The sequence below is a fragment of the Rattus rattus genome, chromosome X (assembly GCF_011064425.1).
Source record: "Rattus rattus isolate New Zealand chromosome X, Rrattus_CSIRO_v1, whole genome shotgun sequence".
Taxonomy (NCBI): Eukaryota; Metazoa; Chordata; class Mammalia; order Rodentia; family Muridae; genus Rattus; species Rattus rattus.
The window spans coordinates 58,318,720-58,341,592 of record NC_046172.1 but is presented as its reverse complement, the minus strand read 5'-3'; the positions used below and the strand labels follow the sequence as shown (position 1 = coordinate 58,341,592).

General features: G+C 43.2%; 2 protein-coding genes across 3 annotated transcripts; one reads left to right on the top strand and one right to left on the bottom strand.

Annotated features, from left to right (window-relative positions):
* The first annotated feature begins 305 nt into the window (after positions 1-305).
* Positions 306-3,555, top strand: P2ry4 (pyrimidinergic receptor P2Y4). 2 transcript variants are annotated; one of them, XM_032890390.1, is made up of 2 exons: positions 306-567; positions 841-3,555. In XM_032890390.1, exon 2 carries the CDS (start codon positions 847-849, stop codon positions 1,927-1,929), a length of 1,083 nt encoding a protein of 360 aa, XP_032746281.1. In that variant the 5' UTR covers positions 306-567; positions 841-846; the 3' UTR covers positions 1,930-3,555. The 2 variants fall into 2 exon arrangements, with proteins under 2 accessions (XP_032746281.1, XP_032746282.1); XM_032890391.1 differs by having other exon boundaries at positions 331-355.
* Positions 3,556-14,315: 10,760 nt separating this feature from the next.
* Positions 14,316-20,394, bottom strand: Awat1 (acyl-CoA wax alcohol acyltransferase 1). The gene is made up of 7 exons (XM_032889535.1): positions 20,295-20,394; positions 19,130-19,237; positions 18,803-18,873; positions 17,983-18,187; positions 17,198-17,369; positions 14,960-15,159; positions 14,316-14,787 (listed from the first exon to the last, which is right to left on the bottom strand). Exons 2-7 carry the CDS (start codon positions 19,185-19,187, stop codon positions 14,633-14,635), a joined length of 861 nt encoding a protein of 286 aa, XP_032745426.1. The 5' UTR covers positions 19,188-19,237; positions 20,295-20,394; the 3' UTR covers positions 14,316-14,632.
* Between the last annotated feature and the right edge of the window lie 2,479 nt (positions 20,395-22,873).

Genomic DNA, 22,873 nt, shown 5'->3' with positions numbered 1-22,873 from the left:
ATCATTGTGAAGCTGTTAGACAGTAATCTCACTAGGTCCTAGTTTCCCAATCTGTGTGCTGAGTGGGTTGGACCAGATAACCCTCCAAGGGTTTTTCTAGCTCTGGCAATCTTAGGGATGGGACAGGAGGAAAAAAATAGGCCCCACCCCAAGTCCCACCCCCAACAATATGCCCTCTGGCTGCCAAGAGGAAGGGTGACAGAGTCAGCTGGGCTCAGCTTCAAGGGCACCCGGTAGGAGTCTTGCCAAGGTTCCTAGGCAAGGGTGGTGGTGGTGGTGGTGCTCCTGGGCTGGAAGCAGGCGTGAAGTGGGGCTGCATCAGGGGGAAATAAGAGTACAAAGAACTAGAACAAAGGTGAGAGGAGAGGGAGGACAGAGCTGTGGTGGTGAGTTAGATGACAATTTGAGCCTGGGTGTCTTCCCTTTACATGGTGCTGGTAAGCCTCCACCCTCTTCAGCTAGCCAGGTTCTGCAGGACAGAGGAAGTTGCAGAACATCATTGACTGCCTACCTGAGCCCAAGCTCTGTCTGATGCCATCAGTCCCTGGGCTGGACTAAGGAAGCTAGGTAGGAGCTGAGCTAAGGAAGCTGGGTAGGAGCTGGGCTAAGGGTGTTGGGTAGGGGCTGGGCTAAGGGTGTTGGGTAGGGGCTGGGCTAAGGGTGTTGGGTAGAGGCTGGGCTAAGGGACCTGGGTAGGGGCTGGGTAGGGGCTGGGTAGGCCTGGGTTGCACATGGAGCTCCTTCTAGCTCTCCTGGGTGCTTTTCCTTTTTTGTTGTAGGTTCATCAGGACTGGAAAACTAAAGAAATCAGATACTGACTTCTGTCCTTTCTACTTGTAGGGGGCCATGACCAGTGCAGAATCCTTGCTATTCACATCACTAGGTCCCAGCACAAGTTCTGGAGATGGTGATTGTAGGTTTAATGAGGAGTTCAAGTTCATCCTGTTGCCCATGAGCTATGCAGTTATTGTTTGCTGCTGGGCCTGGCCTCAATGTCCAACCCTCTTATTGTTCCTTTTCTTTCGACCCTGGGATGCAACAGCCACCTACATGTTCCACCTGGCATTGTCAGACACTTTGTATGTGCTGTCACTGCCCACCCTTGTCTACTACTATGCTGCCAGAAACCACTGGCCCTTTGGCACTGGCCTCTGCAAGTTTGTCCGCTTTCTCTTCTATTGGAACCTCTACTGTAGTGTCCTTTTCCTCACCTGCATCAGTGTGCACCGCTACCTGGGCATCTGCCACCCACTGCGGGCAATCCGCTGGGGCCGCCCTCGATTTGCAAGCCTTCTCTGTCTGGGTGTTTGGTTGGTAGTAGCTGGCTGCCTCGTGCCCAATCTTTTCTTTGTGACAACCAATGCCAATGGAACTACCATCCTGTGCCATGACACTACTCTGCCAGAGGAGTTTGACCACTACGTCTACTTCAGTTCGGCAGTCATGGTGCTGCTCTTTGGTTTGCCCTTCTTGATCACCCTGGTCTGCTATGGACTCATGGCCCGGCGACTGTATCGACCTTTGCCAGGAGCTGGACAGTCATCTTCTCGGCTCCGTTCTCTCCGCACCATTGCTGTGGTGCTGACCGTCTTTGCTGTCTGCTTCGTGCCTTTCCACATCACCCGCACAATTTATTACCAGGCAAGACTGTTGCAAGCTGACTGTCATGTGCTGAACATTGTCAATGTGGTTTACAAGGTGACTCGACCCCTGGCCAGTGCTAATAGCTGTCTTGATCCAGTGCTCTATCTCTTCACGGGGGACAAGTATCGAAACCAGCTCCAGCAGCTATGCCGAGGCAGCAAACCCAAGCCCCGAACGGCTGCCTCCTCCCTGGCCTTGGTGACTCTACATGAGGAAAGCATCAGCAGGTGGGCGGACACCCACCAAGCCAGCACCTTCTCTGCTTATGAGGGAGATCGATTGTAACCCTGCTGCTGGATATGAAGGGAACTAACTGCAGGGCAGAGGGGAGGGAACTTGTTAGTATCACTTGACGGGCATCAGCTGTCCTCTTTGATAGCCGAAGTTTGAAGGAGCTGCTCCTCTGCCTCTACTTTCTCTTCTTCTATCCCTACCTGGGGCCACCGTTCCTGTGTCTAGAACCTCAGTATCATTTGCCCAGGTCCTTCCATGGCATGGATTTCTCTGACCAGAGTAGAGAATTCAGCTGTAGGGGTGAAGAGCAGAGTAATCTAAAGGCTGAATCAGGAAGCTGGGGTGATAGCATAGCACAGATACCATATAAGCCACATGTAAGCATCCACACCCACTTCCTGGCTCCTTCACAAAGACATTTGCCAATGTGCTGAAATAGGGTACAATGTGAGTCTGCTTCGCAGGGCCCCACATACCAGCTTGAGCATCCATGAAAAGAGAATAATGCTCTTGGGTGCTGACCCTAAGGAGCCGCAGGAAGCAGGGTCCAGGTTGATAGCAGCCTTGGAAACAGGAATGAGATTACACCTACCTCTAGGACTGCTGAGAACACGCTTGATAGCTCCCAAATGTTTAATGAGAGGAGGAGCGGACAGCGCTGACCGAGAAGGAAGAAAACCTCTACAGTCTATGGCTTCAAGTTCTAGTACTGGTGGGCAAAGCAGGTTTGTGCAGGCTAGGGTGGTGACAGGAGTAGACGCCCAGAACTGACTCTTCACTGCTCTCTCTCCCTTTTCTAACTCTAGTTAGATAAAGGATAAACCTGTCACCAGCTCTTTTTAGTCAGGCTATAGGATTTCAAGACCAGGGTGGAGCACAGTTTCCCACCTGTCCAGTCCTCTTGCCACAGGTCTTATGGAGCTGGCGGATCTGGTGGGTGTATGGAGCCGAGGAACCCTGAGAATGAGAAGTAAGAGTTTCTGGGCGGGCATTCACGAGAAGGGCAGTCTCTTTTCAGCCTCTTTTCCTGCGAAATCACCTGACAGCCTATCAGCCTTCTGAGTCAGACCCCAGCCTTCTCTGCCCTCTGTGATCTCTTACTCATCTACGCATACCAAATTCTTATTGGCTTCAAGTGTTCTCTCTGCCTGGAGAGTAGGTGAGGGGGGTACTAGGCTACAGAGTCAAACAACTTACTGTGATACCTCTATGCCCTCCTTTTTGCTCTTTAAATGGATCTCTCTCCCTTGAAGCCCAAGAGTTCTTCTATTAGGAGTAAATTAAGTGGCCTTTTTGATTCTTACCAGGTTCCCACTCTTAGGAGCACAGTCTCCTTGCCTGTCACCTCTTGTACTCGTTGGCCCCACATAGTAACATTATTCTCTTCATTACAATTCATTCAAGCTCCTCCATCATCAGGTCCTGTAACTCCAAGATGCTTAGTCAAGACTAACTTCCTGGACTTCATAGTCTACTATTTTATCCTCCTGTCTCTCCCCAGGATCTCGCTGTGCTGTGCACTGTTGTCTAGGCTAGAACTAGCTACAGAGACCTGGATGGCCTTGAACTCATTGAGATCCACCTGCTTTTTATTTATTTATTTAATTTTTTTTGGCTTCCCTATTGCTGGGATTAAAACATACTGCACCAGACTGGGTAAATACCTCAATGTCTCTCTAGATGTTTCATTCATGTCTGCGCAATTGTTCTGCTTTGTCTTTATCACTTTCTTCCCCGTGGCCCCTTAATGAAGGGCCTTGGTCCTTTATTCCTCTGTTTTCATCTTTGTCAGTTACTTCCAGCACTGATTTTATACCATCATTAAAAAAAGATATAACCTGCCTGTCTCACCGTGCCACCATTCTCTTAGTGTCTCTGAGTTTCACTGCTATAAACCCCACTTACAGGATCCCTCTGAACTCACCCAATCCGAGTCCCTCCCATTCTCCTGCGCTTAGAACATATATTACATCTTTGGCAAAAACTTTAATATTTTCTCTACTCTTATCCCTCTTTGACCTCTCTACTTTACTTTACTGCATGCCTTTTTATATGTATTTTAAATATAAAAATAACATTTAAAATAATATCACTATGACAACACTGAAGGAAATGTGGAGAGAAAATATCACCTATTTCAACCCCAAATTTCTGTTTTCCATACTCTACATTTTCTTGGTTTGAACTCATGTATTATAGAAGTATAACCACAGCATAGACATCTCTTAAAAGCCTGCTTTTTAGTGCAGTTAAGGTGTGGTGATGTATGCTTATAGTCTTAAGAGTTGATGGTAGACATAAGATGGAAGTTAGCCTAGGCTACATAGCGAGACCTGTGTCAAAACAAACAAATACATATAATCCTCTCTTATTGTAAACTTTCTCCAGGTTGATGCAATCTTTCACATTTATTATTTTAATAGTTACATAGAATTACTCCCATTGGTAGATTACATCTTAGTAGGTTATTCCCTTATTACTGAACTTAGAAAGCTCAGTTTTTCTGTGCTTTGAATATCTTCCTGTTTGTGACTTTTATCTTTTTGTAATTCTAGTTCTAGTCCAAGTTCTCAAGAGTGAGATTACCAGACCAAAGAGCATGAGCGCTTTTATAGATTGTGATTTTTCACAATGACTGCATACATTTTTACTGTCACAATGATATATGGCTATCCTAGTTCCATTGCCGTTCCAGGATCAGACTTTATAGGAAATCTTTGAGGACGATAAACATTCAATTTGTTAATTTCACTTCTTCGCTTACTTATGGCATTGAACACTTTCTCCCATGTTTACTATTTGCACTACTCTCCAATTACTATCTCAGTGGTATATTTCTATTGAAATATACTTATTTAATATGTATACTATCATTGGTCATATTTGACTTATATAACCCACTTATTGTAATACTTCATTCCCTTGTTTCATTCCCTAGATTTAGAATTGCTTTCCCTCTGCTTTCCGTTGATTACTTCCTCTCTCTTCTTTGCTACCATTTTTTTTGTCCAATTCTTGACATGTGAGATTATTTAATCCTCTATTGATCATCAGATTGTTTATTTCCTCTTAGACAGAACAAATAGCAGGTAAGTACAAGTCCATTGGCTTCTAGTCCTTAATGATCTTGGAGATCATACAGAGCTTGGGTTCCCCTTCGTTTTCCAATGAAGAAACAATCCCAGTGAAATGCCATGCATGTGACTTTCTACATAGTTGCAGGTAGAAACTGGGCCCTGGACTGCTTTCCCATGACTCCGTTCATTCTACCATGCCAACTTGGTGCTAGGTCAGACCTTTGTCTCTCAAACCCAACTGGCTGATGGATAGGTTCACCTAGATCTTCCACTGTTGCTTCTAACCCATAATTTTTTAAACTGCCTGAACCAGTTCTCCCACTCATCTTGCTCATTTCTATTCATGACACCTTTCTTTAAACCACCTAGGCTCAAACACTACAGGGAAACTCCACTCTTTCCCTATCTCCCCAAGTTCTGACATTGCTCTCTTTGCCAGTTGTAATTGGCCTCCTTCTCTAGTCCCTATGCTACCATTATAATGCTGCTTCTTTTTACCTTCTCCCTGACTCAACGTCATAGGTTTCTGTGTCATCCTTACCTCCAGCCACCTTCCACACAAATGCATATTGTCAGATCAGTCTAACACTACTCTCAAAGTCTCACTCTCTTAGAAATCTTTGATGATCTTTTTTAATTGTCAAAATACTTTGTCAAAATGACAGAAATTCAAGAATTGCTTCTATTGTTCTTCAAAACAAATTTCTCTTTTCCAGGTTTTTTGGTTTGTTTGTTTATTTTGTGTGTGTATGTATGTGGGAGGGGGTAGGGCTCTTGGGACAGAGCCTAAGGTCTTGCCCTTGTGCCAGTGAGCTACATTTCTACACTTCTCTAGGTAAATCAGTCTCTTTCTTCTCTCTCCAGAAAATACTTGCACTTTCTACCTCTGTTCTCCCTTTCTGTCTGACCTCTATACTCAAATATACTCACCCCCAGTCTTACCTATTTTTCAGGCACCAGGCTTAGGTCTCACATATTTTCTGAGACTTTCTCTATCAATTCTTACCAACAGTGATCTCTCCAATTTTTTTTCCTGAAATTACTGTCCACACAGTCAGTTGGCACTTTTTTTTTAACATTTCTTGAAATTATGGACACTAATTTAAGTTATCAGTTAATTATTCATGCATGCTTGCCTTGTGTACCCCACCTGTAAACCTCTTGAGTTAATGGAATATAGATAAAAGAACACAGGATCGAAGATCAGAACACCCAAGTTTGGCCTTGAATCTCAAAAGGGGGCTCAGGTGTGCCACCTTGGATGAGTCACTCAAATTCTTTGAGCCAGAATTTCATCATCTATGAAATAAAGATTATAATCTCAGCTTTATGTAATTCTTCAGGTTGCAGCGAGGCTGTGCAGAGCTTGAGTACTAAACAAATATCATTCTATTTGTTTAAATAAATGGTGCTTAATAAATATGTAATATATGATTGCATGTTAGCAATTCAGGTGGTTGTTTATTTTCCAGGATATCGTCCACTTTAAGATGCTTCCCTGAATCTCGAGGAATTGAAGAGCTAAAGGGACATCAGGAACAGCTGGGTTGAGGCAAGCACTTAATGTTTTGAGAGGAAGTAGACTTAACCAGAACCTTTCTATTTTGCTACATAGGTTACTTGGCCTGTGTATAAAGCTAAGGTGGATGAGACAGGAGCTACTGTAGCTGGACTTCCACTTTCCCCACAGTTCTGTGTTTCCTTCATCCTATACTTCCTAGCTAACTCAGCCAAGGTAGTTGATCTCTTCAAGCTTCAGTTTCCTCATCACTAAATTAGGATGGGAATAGCTACTTGTCAGGGCTCTGATGAAGAGGCCATGGAGCGATGAATGAAGAAGCATTTATTACAGCTCCTATAGGTGGGAACCCTTTTCAGTAGTTTTCAACTTGAATAAAACCAGATGAGCAGCCCACATTGGAGGGCTGCCTAGAATTGATAATTAAGATCATGACAAAAACAAAGCCTTGTGGGAAGCAGGAGGCTAAGAATGGAACCCTGAAGGATGGCATTAGTGATGAGTTGGAAGGAAACAGGTCAAGCTTCTGGAAATCAAGGGAAAGGGGAGCTTTAAAAGGACAGACCAATTTTTTAAACATTTGACTTAAAAAAAAAACTACTAAGAAAATAAATCGCTGCATCAAGTACCAAGAGATTTTAGGAAGTATGAGACACCCAGTTAAAACAAACACTTCAGGTCCCACCCTTTTGGATTTATGCTTCCCAAACATTAGCCAGTGACTTTGATCAAAGAGACCATTCGTAAATAAATTTCTTTTTTAAAAAATGTAGTTGCAGTTTATGTACCACGTGTGTGTGTGTGTGTGTGTGTGTGTGTGTGTGTGTGTGTGTGTGTGTGAGGGGGGGATGAATGAATGAATGAATGTGTGTGTGTGTGTGTACTCATGAATGCAGATGCCCTCAGAGGTATGAGAAGATTGATCCCCAGGAGCTGGGGTCATTGGTGGTTTTGATCTGCCTGACATGGGTTCTGGGAAGTGAACTCAGGTCCTCTGGAAGAGTAGTACACATTCCATTGAGACATCTCTCTTCTGCTCCAAATCTTTTTTTTTTTTTCGATTTTTTTTTTTTGAGGCAGGGTCTCACTATGTACTTGGCTATCCGAACTCATTGTGTAGATGGGAGGAGCTTGCAGGGCTTCTTCATCCTCCTGAATGCTGGGATTAAAGACATGAGCTACCACACCTGACCTTAAGTAAAATTCCAGATGAAGATCCATTGTCATACTTTTTATATTCCACCGTGAGTTTCTAAGTTTCTTACTTCTTTGCACAGTCTTCAGAAGGACCCACAGCATAACCTGTAGGGCTGATATTTTCTACATGAGCTGAGGAGTAGATTGTCACTAAAAGAAAGTGTTTTTTTTTTTTTAATTATTTCAGTGCAACTAAAGAGCTAGTCTATGAGGGACCTTGGTGTGTTTGGTTGTCAGAGACAATGGATTTGGATTACAAAGTGGGACAAAGACAAATGATTCATCCTTGAGCTAAAGTGTAGATTATTAAAAGATACCGAGTCTCTAAGAGAAAGAAGATGAAGTACTTCTTGGGGCAGGATGATTATCACCATCAATTCTGTACTACACTTTGGGGCCCTTATCATCTTCTTGGATCTGCTCAAGAGAAGAAAAAAAATACATTGTGTTTGGAAAATTCAAGAGAAAAACTAACCAGTACACAAGGACGATGGCTTCTGCTCAATTTGTGTTACTCTCAGTGATATTTACCTTAGAGTTCATCATAAATCTCATTCTTTTTACTACACAATAGCCTTCTACCTCCAACATCAATAAGAAATCAACCACTCTGAATCTGGGGATATTTCTTTCCAGGGGGTAGTCATGGTTTTGATCTCTGACAACAAATTATTATGGTTTTGATTTTTTAAAAGTTTTGTCTTTGTCTTCATCGAGGGGCACCTGGGTTGTTTCCAGTTTCTGGCTATTATGAATAAAGCTGCTATGAACATAGTTGAGCATGTGTCCTTGTCATATGTTGGAGCATCTTTGGGGTATATGCCCAAGAGAGGTATAGCTGGGTCTTTAGGTAGATTGATTTCCAATTTTCTGAGAAACCACCATATTGATTTCTATAGTGGGTATATTATGTTTGCACTCCCACCAGCAATGGAGGGAGCGGTGTTCCCCTTGTTCCGCATGCTCCCCAGCATGTGCTGTTACTTGTGTTTTTGATTTTAGCCATTCAGATTGGTTTAAGATGGAATTTCCCTGATAGTTAAGGATTTTGGATATTTCTTTAAGTGTTCCTTAGCCATTTGAGATTCTTCTGTTGAGAATTCTGTTTAGATCTGTACTCTATTTTTGAATTGGATTATTTTGTTTGTTGATGTCTAGTATATGTATGCATATATATGAATGAAATTAGCCCTCTGTCAAATGTGGAGTGTCCCATTCTGTGGGCTGTCATTTTGTCTGAATGATAGTTTGTTTACCTTACAGAAGCTTTTCAGTTTCATGTGGTCTCATTTATTAATTGTTGATCTTAGTGCCTGGGGTATTGGTGTTGTATTCAGGAAGTTGTCTCCTGTCCCAATGTGTTCAAGGCTATTCCCCACTTTCTCTTCTATCAGGTTCAGAGTCTCTGTTTTTTTTGTTGAAGTCTTTGATCCACTTGGACTGAGGTTTGTCTAGGATGATAGATATGGGTCTAGTTCTTTTCTTCTACATACTGAAAGCCAGTTAGATCAGCACCATTTGATAAAGATGTTTTCTTTTTCCAATGTATATTTCTGGATATCAGGGAACCTATAGGGGTCTAAACTAGATTCTCTGCATATATGTTATGGTTAAGTAGCTTGGTGTTCTTGTGGGAACTAGGGCTGTCCCTGACTCTTTTGCTACTTATGGAACTCTTTTCCTCCTACTGGGTTGCCTTGTCCAGCTTTGATATGATGGTATGTGCCTGGTTTTGCTATAGCTTACTATGGCATGTTTGGGATGTCCCCGGGAGGCCTGCACTTTTCTGAGGGGAGGTGCAGGAGGTGGGTCTGGGGAAGAAGGGAGATGGGGGGGGAGAGACTGGGGAAGGGGAGGGAGAGGAAACTGTGGTCAGGATGTCATATATGAGAGAATTAAAAAAATCAAAAGAGCACTGGATTTGATGGACAGAATAGGAGTTAATACAATGACTTATTTTTATTCAACTTGTTCTTTATTTTACTGAAGAAGGATAAAGTGATTCTAGGAAAGTAGGTTTTGTCTTTATCGTTTTCTCTAATGAAGCTTCCCAAAGTACATTTTCCAAGACAGTAATAGGTGCTACTATACTTTTAAGGGTATAGGTTAAACACTTGTATAAATGTTTCTTCACTTCCAGATTTACTAAGAATTATGAGCATCATAATGCCCATTGTTGTGAATTCCAATGGGGAGGGGAATATATATAGACATATGACTGAGCTTTGACAAATGTTGTGGACTTGTATTGTCTGCCTAAAGAAAGGCAAGGACAGAGGGTCTAAGGAATGAAGCTCAGTGACTTAGAGCAGATGCCACAGTAAGTCTGGTTCACCTTCCCTCACTTCATGGATTCAATGGCCATTCTCCTCTCCCATGGTCTCTGGCCTGTAGAACTAGCTGGATTTTAGCAGGAACTTGGGACTCTTGTTCCCTTTAGGGTCAGTTTAAATTGGCTTCTTTATTAGGCTCCAGATAGGTAAGTGATTACCTAGATGGTGTGATTCCAGGGGAGCTCTATTCCTTTGAAAATAAGTCTGGGCTTTCATTGTTGCTTTTGTTTGAGAAACAGCCTCCTTGAACTCACTTTGTAGATCAGGCTGACCTTGAACTCACAGAGGTTTGCCTGCCCCCATCTCCCAAGTGCTGGGATTAAAGGTGTGCGCCACCACTGCCTGGCTTTTTCTTTTTCTCCCCAGATAGGAAGCAAGCATGAGAAGAGCTTGTGGAAGACTTAGCCACTAGGGTAAAGGTTAACAACTAAATTCATTTATACCTGCTGTCAGAGGCAAAATCAGTCCTTTGAATCTTGAATGCTTTCCCAAATTGTTTTGCAAAATGCCAACAATTTGGGAAAGATGCCAGGAAAAGGGATAACTTTTCAGTCTTTTTCTCTAAAATGATTTTGGGTAATTGTTTTGCTACTTTTCTATGGTTGTGATAAGACAGCATGTTCAATGTAAATTATAAAGCCTTTAGTTGGATATACGGTCTCAGAGTGTTAGAGTTCGTGATGGCAGAGTGAAGACATTGTCGCAGGCAGCTGGAGCAGCAGGTAAGCTCACATCTCACAAACAGGAGGTAGACAGTGTACACTGGGAATGACAGGCGGCTTTTGAAGCCTGGCACAGCTACACACCTCCTCCAACAAGACTACTCCTAATACTTCTTAAACAGTTCCACTAAGTATTCAAACATATGGACTTATGGGGGACATTCTTCTTCAAACCAACATGGTAACAAAGTCTCTCTGATGTGTTATTACTCTTTCGCTCTTCCGTATTTTTTTGTGTGTAGTGGAAATGAAATATACTCCTATTCATGCTTGGAAACCACTCTACCACTGAGGTCTATCCTCCAGCCCTCATTTTACTTTTTGTTTTGAGACAGGTTCTCGTAAAATTGCCCAAGCTGATCTTGAATTTACTCTGTAGCTCTAAAAGGCCTTGAATTTTTATTTCCTTGACTCAGATTCAAGTACTTCTTAGGGCTGAGCCACTATTCCTTTCTGCTTTTTAAAAATTGAAGCAAATTTGAAGTTTATTCCTAATATATTTACCTATTTATTCATTTACTTATTCATATTTTTAGAAAGGGTATTAGTGTGTCCCAAAAATATTGAACGAGACAAGGATGGAAATGAGTATAGATGAGGAAAAAGGTACAGGGGAGGGAATTGGGGAATAACATGCACATATGCCAATATGAAGGTCAAGGTTTAAACTTCTATCCATTTGTTCTTTTACTTCTCAGGGAGCCATGATGGTAAATACAGATAGCCTTGCTTCCATGCTGTGACCTTGGTGCTTTTCTGAAAAATTCTATTTTTATTTTTACTTGCAACAGAAACAAGTGAGAACCCTTCAAGACCAATTGTCCATGGATTTAATTACATTTTGATCACTCGTTATGAAGTTATAATTCATTCTGTAAACCTACTTTTACAAAACTTTCCACCCATTCTGAGAGGACCCAAAACAAACCAGCCATTTCATATTACTAGCAGTATTCTCTGCCATGCTAAGGAGTTCATCCTGTAACTCAGCATCGTATAGAGGAACTTTAAATGTCCCGTTTTAATGAGTATTGTTTGAAATAAGGTTTCTATCTGCAGATAAGCTTTGGGATGCTGAATACTCCCCTTTGGAAAATCATTATGTACAGACTTGCTCTCCCAACCCCACCTGCCCCCATGACCTGCCTGAAGACTGGGCACCCTGTACCTGCCCTCTGGATCCCAGATGCAATAGTGAAGTTTTCAGCCTTCATCAGAGATGCTTGTTTTCGAGTAGATGGCAATAAACACAGAGACCCACAACTGGTCAACTGTGTAGCAACTGTAGCAATTAAGTGCTACGCTGTGGAATGCTTTGCTCTAAATGGGCCATGTACATCCAGCCCCATCACCTTCTAAGGCTCAGAGATCATTGTGGAAGAGGAGGCAGAAAGATTTCAAGAGGCAGAAGGGGTGGATCCCTACAGGGAATCAATGTCTTTTTACACAGTAGGGGAGTCACACATATGAACTTACACCAGTTCTGACAGCACACATTAAGACCTGCACAAGCCAGACAAAGTCCAACTGAGGAGCTATCGGTAACTGACAGGTGCCAAGAAAAGAAGAGTTAGCTTTCCTTAAGGGCATGGTGCCTGGCAGGTCTAACGTACTCCAATGGATGGTCACATACTCAAAAAATGTTTAAGTACTTGGGACTTGATGGATTAAAACAATGAGGGCACATAGTCGAGTAGGTATGGAATGGGGGAGTGGATCTTGGAAGAGATGGTGGAAAGGATGAATATGATCAAAACACAATGTATGAAATTCTTGAAAAATTAATAAAATATTTTAAAAAGAAAATTAGTGTCTATTAATGTTCAAACTTTAAAACTAAATTCAAAGGCTCTAAACAGACTTCAGCAAGTACATCTATCTATTCTAGTGCCTCCCACACTCATTTTGAATATTGTCTTCTATGTAGTAATTATTAGCGTCTAAGAACATTAATGGTATCTAGAGCATAAGCTAGGATATTTTGGTAGGGCCATTGTAGAAATAAGAAATGATTTTAGGGACTGGAGAGAGGTTCAGCTGTTAAAGGCTAGGCTCACAACCAAATATATAAGAAATGATTTTAGAGGGGGACTAATCAGATTTAAGATTCAGCAAGGTAAGCTTGATGGAAGAGTTGATTAAAGCAGATTTTACTAGAAAGAATAGGAATAGTCTACGAATTTTGGTAAGGTCTTTAACTGGATTATGACAGTAGGGAGGAGGAACTTGTTGGATTAAAAAAAGGTACTAAAATTGATATGATTTGGGAGGTACAGTGGGAATAGGAAGGAAGGAGATGATTTGCCTGGGACAGGGGCATGATGGAGTGAAAGGTGTTTCTTGGATGTGGTGGTTAGAGTAGGTATGGCCTCCATACATTCATGAGTTTGAATGCTTGGCCCATAGGGAGTGGCACTATTAGTAGGTATGACCTTATTGGTGTAGGCGTGGCCTTGTTGGAAGAAGTGTGTCACTCTGGAGTCGGGCTTTGTATATGTGCTTAAGCTCCACCCAGTGTGGAACACTTTCCTTCTGCTGCCTGCTGATCAAGATATTACAGCTCTCAGCTCCTTCTCCAACACTATACTTGCCTTCACTCTGCCATGTTTCCCACCATAACAATAATGGACTAAATCGCTATAGTTTTCTCCTTTAAATTTCTCAAAATGCAGGAGCTGGAGACGTGTCTCAGTTGGTAGTGGGACACACAGATATCCTATTTCCTGAGCTTGTTCTGTGCCCTGGGTTCCATTCCCAGCACCACATAAATGAGGCATGGTGGCACATTCATGCAGTCCCAGCACTAAGGAGGTAGAGGCAAGAGGGTCAGAAGTTCAGGGTCATCTTCTGATACATAGCAAGTTTGAAGCCAGCCTGGGCTAATGAGATACCATCTCAAACAAAAACAAACAAACAAACAAAAACAAGAAAAAAAATAAAGTATCAGAGTACACTTTTCAGAAAACAAAAAGTATAGATGGAGTTTAGTAAGGGTTAACAAGGTCAAAGATCACCAAAAGGAAAATGTCTGTGAAATGCTTGTGCCAACTGAGAACTGATCTCAAGTAAGGTGCCTCTTATCTGTTCGCAACCATGCTTGGCAGTGGTGTGGAAGCAAGCCTTTGTATCTGAGGACAGAAGATTAGTTTTAAAATTGGGTATGAATAGTTGTAGCAGCACTATTCATAGTAGCTAAAAGGTGGGAAAAACCCCAGATGTCCTTCCGCTAGTGGCTGGATAGACAAAATGCACTTTACCACAACAGGTTGTTATTCAGTCACAAAGACTGGAGCACTGTTCCATACCATAATATGGGAGAACCTTGAAAACATGCTGAAAGAAAGAAGTCAACCATGAAAGAGCACATACTATACCATTCCATAAACATGCAATGCGCAGGCTGGCCAAGCCTTGGAGACAGAAGGTGAATCAGCGGTTGCCACGTGCTGAGGGAGTGGGCAGTGACTGCCGATGTGTGTTGACTTTCTAGCGGTGCTTGAAAGACCTCCAAAAGTAGCTTATGGTGGGCATTCCACTGCTGAACTTTGTCCTTCCATTGGCTAAATTTATGACATGCAAAGTACATATTAATTTAATCTTTTATTAAAATTTTTTAAAAATTGGATTGGATTCAAGAATTTCAGGTTCTGAAAGTGCATGGGCTAAGAGGGGCCTCAGGATGTCCCCTCTGAAGAATGTCTGGGTGGAGATCCTCAGGGACAACTCCTGTGGGGGTGCAGGCAGGGGCAGCATTATGGTCACAAAGGAGCTCTTAATGTCCCCTCCCTGACTGCACACATAACCTCCTTCATCTTCCTTCCTTTTCCCCTTTCCCAGGACTCCGGTTCTAGGCAGCACAGTTTCCACAGGTTCTGCCATGCTCTAGGATGCACACAGTTGCTTTGATCACAAGAACATCAGCTTCTGGGTGTCGGAGCAGCCGTACTGGACCTTGTGTTGCTCAAACAGCTTGTACAGGGCATCCATGTAGAGTGCATGGTATTTGTCCACTATCTCTGGGCTTGGGTTTTTAACCTGGGGTAGTGGCAAAGGTTCCCCAACTGTCAAAAGAGATGGAAACGAGAAGAGTCAAAGTGCCAGATACTCTGGCCACCCCAATCAGCACAGCTTCTCCCACTCCGCTGCCCTCTTCTTTGGTGGAGGAGGGGTACGATGCAGTTAGATGGATGGAGGGAGAGCTTAGATGGACCTGAGGCTGAGAGCAGCACTCACCTACAGTGACGATGGGTCTGTGGTATGGTAGGAGTCCCTTACATTCTCGATGGAAGCCTTGTCCATAGAAGACACAAAAATAGAACCCGAAGATCCGGCGAAAGAAGCTTTGGAACTTGAACATCCGGCTCTCCTCATGGAACACTACCTGGTCATATACCTCTGTTTCTCCAAATGTGAAGGTAGGGACCAGATGAGCCCTGTAGGAAAATGCTCATTTCTCAGACTCAGGCTATTGCGGGAACCATGTTGGAAGGACTTTAGTTCAAGGCCAGGCACTCTCCCATTAAGATACAACATTAAAGTCCTAAAGCATTCTTTTTTACATTAAACAGGGTTCCCTATGTGGTATGTCTTGTCTTGAAAATTTCCAGGCCAATGAGGGTGTTATATCTAGCCTGGATTACAAGGGCAAAATATAGAGACATAGACAGGAAGAGACACTCAGAGACCCACATGGTGAAAAGCTTCCAGGGGGTTTCAAGGAGGAAACATCTAACTTTCTGCTAGAGAAATAAGAAGTCAGTGATGGGGAATAACATTTGAAATGTAAATAAAGAAATACAGCTAATTAAAAAAAGAGAAGGCGAGGTAGTGAGGATCTGGAAGGAGAATAGGGAGGTGAACCATGATCAGAATATATTGTATGAAAACTTTATTTCCAATAAAACATTTTTATGAAAAAAAGAAGTCAGCGATGTGTATAAATGCATATATAGGAAGTGCCCCTCCCTTGAGGAGAACAAGTATAAGGTACTATCCTTGGGATTCTAGTACAGAACATTATTTCATTTCTTTTTTTTTTTTTTTCCGGAGCTGGGGACCGAACCCAGGGCCTTGCGCTTGCTAGGCAAGCACTCTACCACTGAGCTAAATCCCCAACCCACATTATTTCATTTCTAAAGGCCACAAGAACCCACTGAGAAGAGTGCTCTAGGGAAAAGACCAGGCTCTTTAAGTGAGGAAAAGTGAACACAGCATTTTGACACGTGCTACTTAATTGGTTCCTCATAATAGTGAGGCTGTAGTGGGGAAACCCAACTCAGGCCCAGAAGAATGAAGATTCTGCAGGCAGCCAGAGAGTAGCAGGGCCTAGACTAGAACCCAGGGCTCCTGGCTCCAACTCAAAGCTCTCTTCAAAATGATAGACCCCTCAGGTAAGGTCATTTGAAGACAGAATCTTGATCCCTGAGTGGCGCAAGCTGGACATTGCCCTTGTGTTCAGTGAGCTAGAACTACTGAACTGATTAGGATCCCTCTTACTCCAGACATCGGGCGCCTTCACTTTTTTTCTTTCTCAGAACAGTGCACTTGATGTTTATCAATCACCCACTATGTACAAGGTACCATAGTCAGTGTTTTATATGAATGAATTCATTCATAACTTACTGGATCTGGTGGCTTAGATCTGGAATCAAAGCTATCCATGAAGCTGATGTAGGGGGGATCATGTTAAAGGTCTACCTGAGCTGTAAAGTCCAGTTACCTCATGCAGGAAGAACAATGATCAGTAGTCATGTTGGGAAGATGAAAATCCCAAGGCTTATAATGATGTCCCTGATTTCATGGTAAGTCATACATCCATGGATGCTATCATTATCACCATCACCATTACCATCACCATCACCATCACCATCACCACCACCACCACCACCACCATCATCATCACCACCACCATCATCACCACCATCATCACCACCACCATCATCATCACCACCACCATCATCACCACCATCATCATCATCACCACCATCATCATCACCACCATCATCATCACCACCACCATCACCACCACCATCACCGTCACCATCATCATCATCAGTAGTGGTGGATGGAACTAGAGACTCATGCATGTTAGGGCAGTTGCTCTACCGCCAACTATATGTCAAGCACCTCCATGGAGCCAGGATTTTTAAATCATGCTCCAGCTCTTTCTGACTAATTGCTCTGCAGTGTGCCTTTGCACTTACTATCAACAGACAAATGTGGATTGCATCTACTAGTCACAGAAACAATGTGGATGTAATCGACATGTTAGCCTAAGCATAATTGCCCTAAACATTCTCTCTGAGTTCATAGTCTGACTTCAGAGGAACTAGTACAGCTTGCTTAGAGGAAGCACATGGACTAAAGCTTTAAAAAAATCCATAAAACTCAAATGGTACTCATCTTAGTACAATCTCCAGGGTCATGTTGTGCAGAGAGGGACACTTACTCCTCCTGTTGGCGGCCACCTACCCATGTCGGAGGGCTGTGCGCACAAACCCTTTGCGCTGCTTGAGGATGAGGGTGGTGGTGTTCGGCACACTCTGTAGGGCCTCTCCCACTCCTCCCACAACAATGCCCACGAGGTTTCCAGTGCCGTGGCTCAGCAGGTAGTCGATGGATGCTTGGCTCACAGAACACACTCCTAGAGAGAATCAAGGCACAGAGGGGACAAAGTCATCAGGAGAGGAGCAAGTCAGAGAGAAGAGGCTGGCTTCTGTGTTCCCATGGCTCATAGGAGGAGAAGCTCAAGGAGATGGGACAGAAGTGTGGTGAGGCGAAGGCCACGAGAGAATGTTTCACTTGAAGGCAGTGTCTACAGGAAGCACTGGACACAAGCTACAGCATGGTGGTTTTCAGTGGGATAAATAAAACTTTCTGAATTCCATTTTTTTCTACCCATTTCTTTCTATTAATAACAATACCCACTGCTCATTGAGCACACACTCTGTGCCAGGCATCATGTTGAATGCTTTACTTATTTAAGATATTATTCTTAAAAGAACCCTTATAAAACTGCTATACTATTTCAGCACTATTTTTCCACTAGAAGTTAGCTGATTTGCTTATGATCTTACAACAAGCAACAGCGCCAAGATTTAAGCTGGACAGGTTAACTCCAGGACACATACTTTGGCTTCCACACTATGATTACTGGGCAAAGGAATGGTGCAGTGGGGAAGAGGCTTAAAAGGATGCGTTACAAAAGAGCTACAGTGAAATGGACCAGAAGCTCCAGTGAGTTTGATCAGCAGCACCTTTGGCCATGATGTAGTCCCTAATAAGGGGGATCTTGAAGAACCAGGACAGTGTGGCCAAGTGAGGAGTGATGCCTGGGAAGGTCTTCGAGAAGCCTGTGGCCTCAGTACAGAAGTTGCAGAAGGCACCGAAGGTCAGGAGACCATGGGGGTGGACCCCCATGATGTAGTTCTGTGAAGGTGACAGGTCCTTAGTCTTCAGGATCTGCAACCATGGAAACAAATGGCATAGAGGGCGGAATGAGCTCCCATGGAGCAGCGAGGCGAAGACAAGCCAGGGATTTAGGTAATCTCTGAACTAGCTGCCTAACAGGCAAAGCACACAAGAGTTTCAAGAGGCATGCACTTTGATCTCCACAGCTCTGGGGTGACAAGATAGGATCTGGGACAAGTGGAACTGATGAGCCACTTGCTTAAATACTGCCACATCTGTGAAGCATTTCCTCTCTGTCTTTCATCAGAATCACTTCTGTGTCTTGCACCATGTACCTACCTGTTCTCCCCAGCAGATGGGAGCTTCTTGCTCATAAAGAATTTATCTCATTGTCGTTACTTCTCTGGAGCCCAAACTTGTGACTAGTGGAAGTTTTTGAATCATGTTTTTTTAAACTGAAGGATGCTTTCCTTCAGCCTATGTCATATGACGGGTCATACCAAGAGTTTCCAAACTATCTCAGTAAGGTAAAGAATACCATGCTGTAATCTAGCCATAGCTGACACTTTGCCAAGATGCTCAGTTTTCTTATGGACACTCCAAGTCATTTGGTAGCGTGCCTGCATTTTGAATGTTGAGAGGGACGCTGGGGGAAGGAATACTTACTGTAATGGGGAAATAATCCCTGATGTGGGTCCAGATGTTCCAGTTCCTTACCCAGGCTGAACGCCTGCCACCTGAGATCAAAGTGCCAGTAGAGGATAATATTAGTATCGCCATCCCATGCCTCTTACTCACACAGAGATGCCCTAGAGACTTGGAGGGACTACATCCGAGAGGAAGGGAAGACATCCCAGAATGGTTTCAGCTGTCTAGCATTTGTGCCTCTAAGAACTTAGGAGAGAGGTCTGTGGCATGGTAAGTGGAACCCCCTGAAAGCAGGGTTCTAGGCTATGGTGGAATATTCTTTTTTTCTAGGTTCATGAATCTTACCTTGATTTGGAGTCTTCCAGTCCAGAATGAACCAGACAACGTAAAGTGTTGGTAGCATCCACAAGGGTGTGAAAAATAGGCTAAAGAACAATGGCTGCACGATCCAAACTGAGGAAAGAGGAGACCAAACCAAATTTGTACTGGTAGCAGAATTTGGCCATATCCACTCTTATTACTACTACCTCATACTACCCATGCTCTGCCCTGGGCGTCAGCACAGTCTGACATTTGCCCTTCAGAAATTTCCTGTCATCTACCATGTGCAATCCTCACTTCTCCTCTCATCTCGTTCCCGTAACTCCCTGTCTAGTCACCATCCCTGTACTTTGGCTCTGTGCCCAGAACAAGCTTCAAGTCTACTGCTCACATTCAGCTATTTTTTCCCTTCTTTCCCCCTTTCTCCCTGAGTATCCACAGTCCCAGAATTGTAATAGAGTATGGATCTGCATTTCTTCCTTCTCAGATTGTCGTCCTTTCTCTTGGCCATTCTCATCCAATATCTCCATCCCTGTCCTGTTTCCTACCCACTGTCCTTGTCCTCTTGCCAATTCAACACCCCTTTCATCGTCTTTCTTTCACTCTACACTACCGCTACACTCTCAGAGCAGAAAACTCAAAATGCTGGCTCTATAGCTGGGCACACTGGCATACACCTGTAATTCTAGCACACAGACTCTGAGACAAGAGGATGAGTTAGGCACCGTGCTGAGCATGGGACTTGTCTCTTAAAAAGTTCAACCACCCATCAACAAAACAGCAACAAAAGGCAACCAAGAGAACAAACAACGCAAATCCTCTACAGGCTCCATTTCTCTAAATCTGCAATGCCGCCTGCTCCTCTGTGCTTTTAACGTTCCCAAAGAAACCCTCACGATCACATTTCCTCTCTATAGGTAGTGCAGGTTAAGGAATACCTGGAATTAACTGGTACATTCATATCTATCCTGGCTGTGCTCCGTGCTCCCGTCTGTTCTCACTGTGCCCTGGGACTCCATCTCTTCCTTTTCTTTCAGGGTACATAGAGCTCAAGACTCCTTGGCACAGCTCTCTAGTGCTATCTAAATTGATCAAAAGGCCAAGAATGAGACCATAAGAATATCACCCAGATCTGGCCCTGCCTTCTTGAATTGTTTTCTTCCTATGCACTCTTGATTCCAGTACTCACAGATAAAAGCAAAAGGTAGCCCAAGGCCACTGCAGAAGACTCCAGACTTTGTGAGGTATTCAGGCCATAGAGCAAGACATGATGCCCAGGGCCCCTGAGGAGGTAAGGTCCCAGAGCCTGTTCAATGAAAGGTGCCCAAGTCTCCTGGGATGCTCCCTTAACAGTGTGAATGCCTGGGACTATGACACATTTGCCCTCCTCCCTCTTTTCCCATAATCCCTCCCTCCACCCCTGCAGAGGCGGTTCAGTAGCACCGGGACTGCCTCACAGGTCCAGCCCCTGCCCACTGCCCTTTGACTCTTTCCTGTGACTATGGGGACATCACGATGAAGAAAGGAGAACATGACCGTCATCCAGTCTAAGTGGCAGATACCCAGAGAGAGGCAACTCTCACAGGCCACTCTGAGACTACAAGGGTTTGTATAAACTGAAGGAGGTGACTGGTGAGAAGACTGTTTTGGGGGATAGAGTGAGGGGCACCTGGAATTGGGTCTGTGTTGCCCTCAAGCTGCCTGATGAGAAGTTGCCCTGACTCACACTTTTTCTACATATACGCAAAAGTAGAGAGTAGAACACAATTTCACCTTTACATTTTTGTTGGTATTGCTTAAACCCAAATACCAAGAAAAACAAACAAAAAACAAACAAACAAACAACAAATAAACAAAAGCCCGGGGTTGGGAATTTAGCTCAGTGGTAGGGCTTTTGCCTAGTAAGCACAGGCCTAGGTTCGGTCCCCAGCTCTGAAAAAAAGAAAAGAAAAACAAAACAAAACAAACAAACAAACAAAAACCCCAAAAGCCCCAACTATTAACATTTTGGCATAATTGTTCATCTGAATGCTTATTTGGAAGGAGTATTTTACAGCAACTGTGTGACCTCGTGCTATTCTATCACTAAATCCTTCATTATGGAGGTGGAAAACTACAGATGTCTTCTTCCACCATATCACTACTATTGTTTCCCTTAATAGTAAGATGTAAGGATTCTCTAACAATGGCTAATATTCAATACATAGTGAAAGGTCTTCTTACTTCATTCCAAACAAGATTCACTGATTATATTTGGATATTGTGGCATTTGTTTTATTTATTTATTTATTTATTTATTTATTTAATGTATATGAGTGCACTGTAGCTGTCTTCATAAACATTCCAGAAGAGGCATCAGATCCCATTACAGATGGCTGTGAGCCACGATATGGTGACTGGGATTTGAACTCAGGACCTCCGGAAGAGCCACCTCTCCAGCCCTTAAGTCCTTCTTTTAGTTGTACTCTTGCTCGCTCACCATAAAATAGAACCCAGATTTAAAACAACCTATTTAAATATGTGTATGGATTAATGACTATCATCAGACAACACCTGGTAAACACCATTAGGACAGGACCTTCAATTTAGCCCACATCCTCTTCATGTGCCTGATCTATTCCCATCCCAATCCTCTTTCTCCCCTCCAAGTAACCATTATCTGAAAACCTAGAGTCATCTTCTTCATTATTATCTATGGTATACATGTCCAGATACAATCCCCTAATACCTATGACTTATTATTAACCATTCAAAATGAAAGTTTTCTTCTTTTGAACTTTCTACTCTGGAATAACTAGATTTACAAGGGAGTTGCAAACCAGTGCAGAGAGCTCCGTACCTCCTTTACCCAACTTTCCCTCTCTGTTGCTCAGCATGCTATGGAAACATTGAATATTTATTAAAGTGAAGAAATCTAAATTGGAGAACCTCTGTTAAATGAAGGGTTCAAGTCCATTTCGTTTTGGGATGGAGTCTTGCTATATAGCCCTGACTGGCCTAGAAGCCTCCAGGTTGGCCCACAGATGCTCCACTGCTTCAAATATTGGAGATACAAGAGTAGCCTCACGAGAGAGAGAGAGAAGAAGGTAAGAGGACAACTTGTGGGGAGATGGTTCTCTCCTTCCTGTGTGATCCTGGGATCAAGCTCAGTTCACCTGAGTTTATACTACCAACACTTTTGCCCACTGATCCTATCTCACTAGCTCTAAAGTCTGTTTTAATATACAGGTCTCTCCTCCAGTCTTTTTCCCTTTATTGTTAAAATCTAGATGATGCTAATCTATTCTCCTCACCTTTTCTTGCCTTTAACTTTATACCCATTGTAACAAGTTTGGTTTGTAGCTTTGAGTGTTTTCACTTTTACCTGAAGAATTCTATGTTTCTAGAGGAATAAGGATCATCTTTTATTTGGCAGTGTAACTGGTGGTGTGTGTGTGTGTGTGTGTGTGTGTGTGTGTGTGTGTGTGTGTGTGTGTGTGTGTGTGTGTGTGTGTGTGTGTGTAGGGGACTGAACTGGGGACTTTGAATATGCTGAGCAAGTGCTCGGCTGAACTACATACCTAGAAGTGTGACTATTGAGTCTGGCAACTTTTGGGCCAATGTCAAGTATGCAATCTCAGGTGTTTCAGTTTTGATTTCTGTCACCCAGATGATTTAGCTTATGTGTAATGGATCACTAATCCTATGGAAGGCGTATGTTTTGGGGACTTAATGGGGGTTAATAAGATGCACAGTAATTGAGAACAAAGGACATATTCCTAAAGGGAG

Coding starts and splice junctions, on each gene's coding strand:
- P2ry4 (XM_032890390.1), top strand. CDS start 847: ATGACCAGTGCAGAATCCTTGCTATTCACATCACTAGGTCCCAGCACA.
- Awat1 (XM_032889535.1), bottom strand. CDS start 19,187: ATGCTACCAACACTTTACGTTGTCTGGTTCATTCTGGACTGGAAGACT. Junction 18,874..19,129: donor CTGGAAGACTCCAAATCAAG/GTAAGATTCATG, acceptor CTTTGATCTCAG/GTGGCAGGCGTTCAGCCTGG. Junction 18,188..18,802: donor GGGATTATTTCCCCATTACA/GTAAGTATTCCT, acceptor CCATGGTTGCAG/ATCCTGAAGACTAAGGACCT.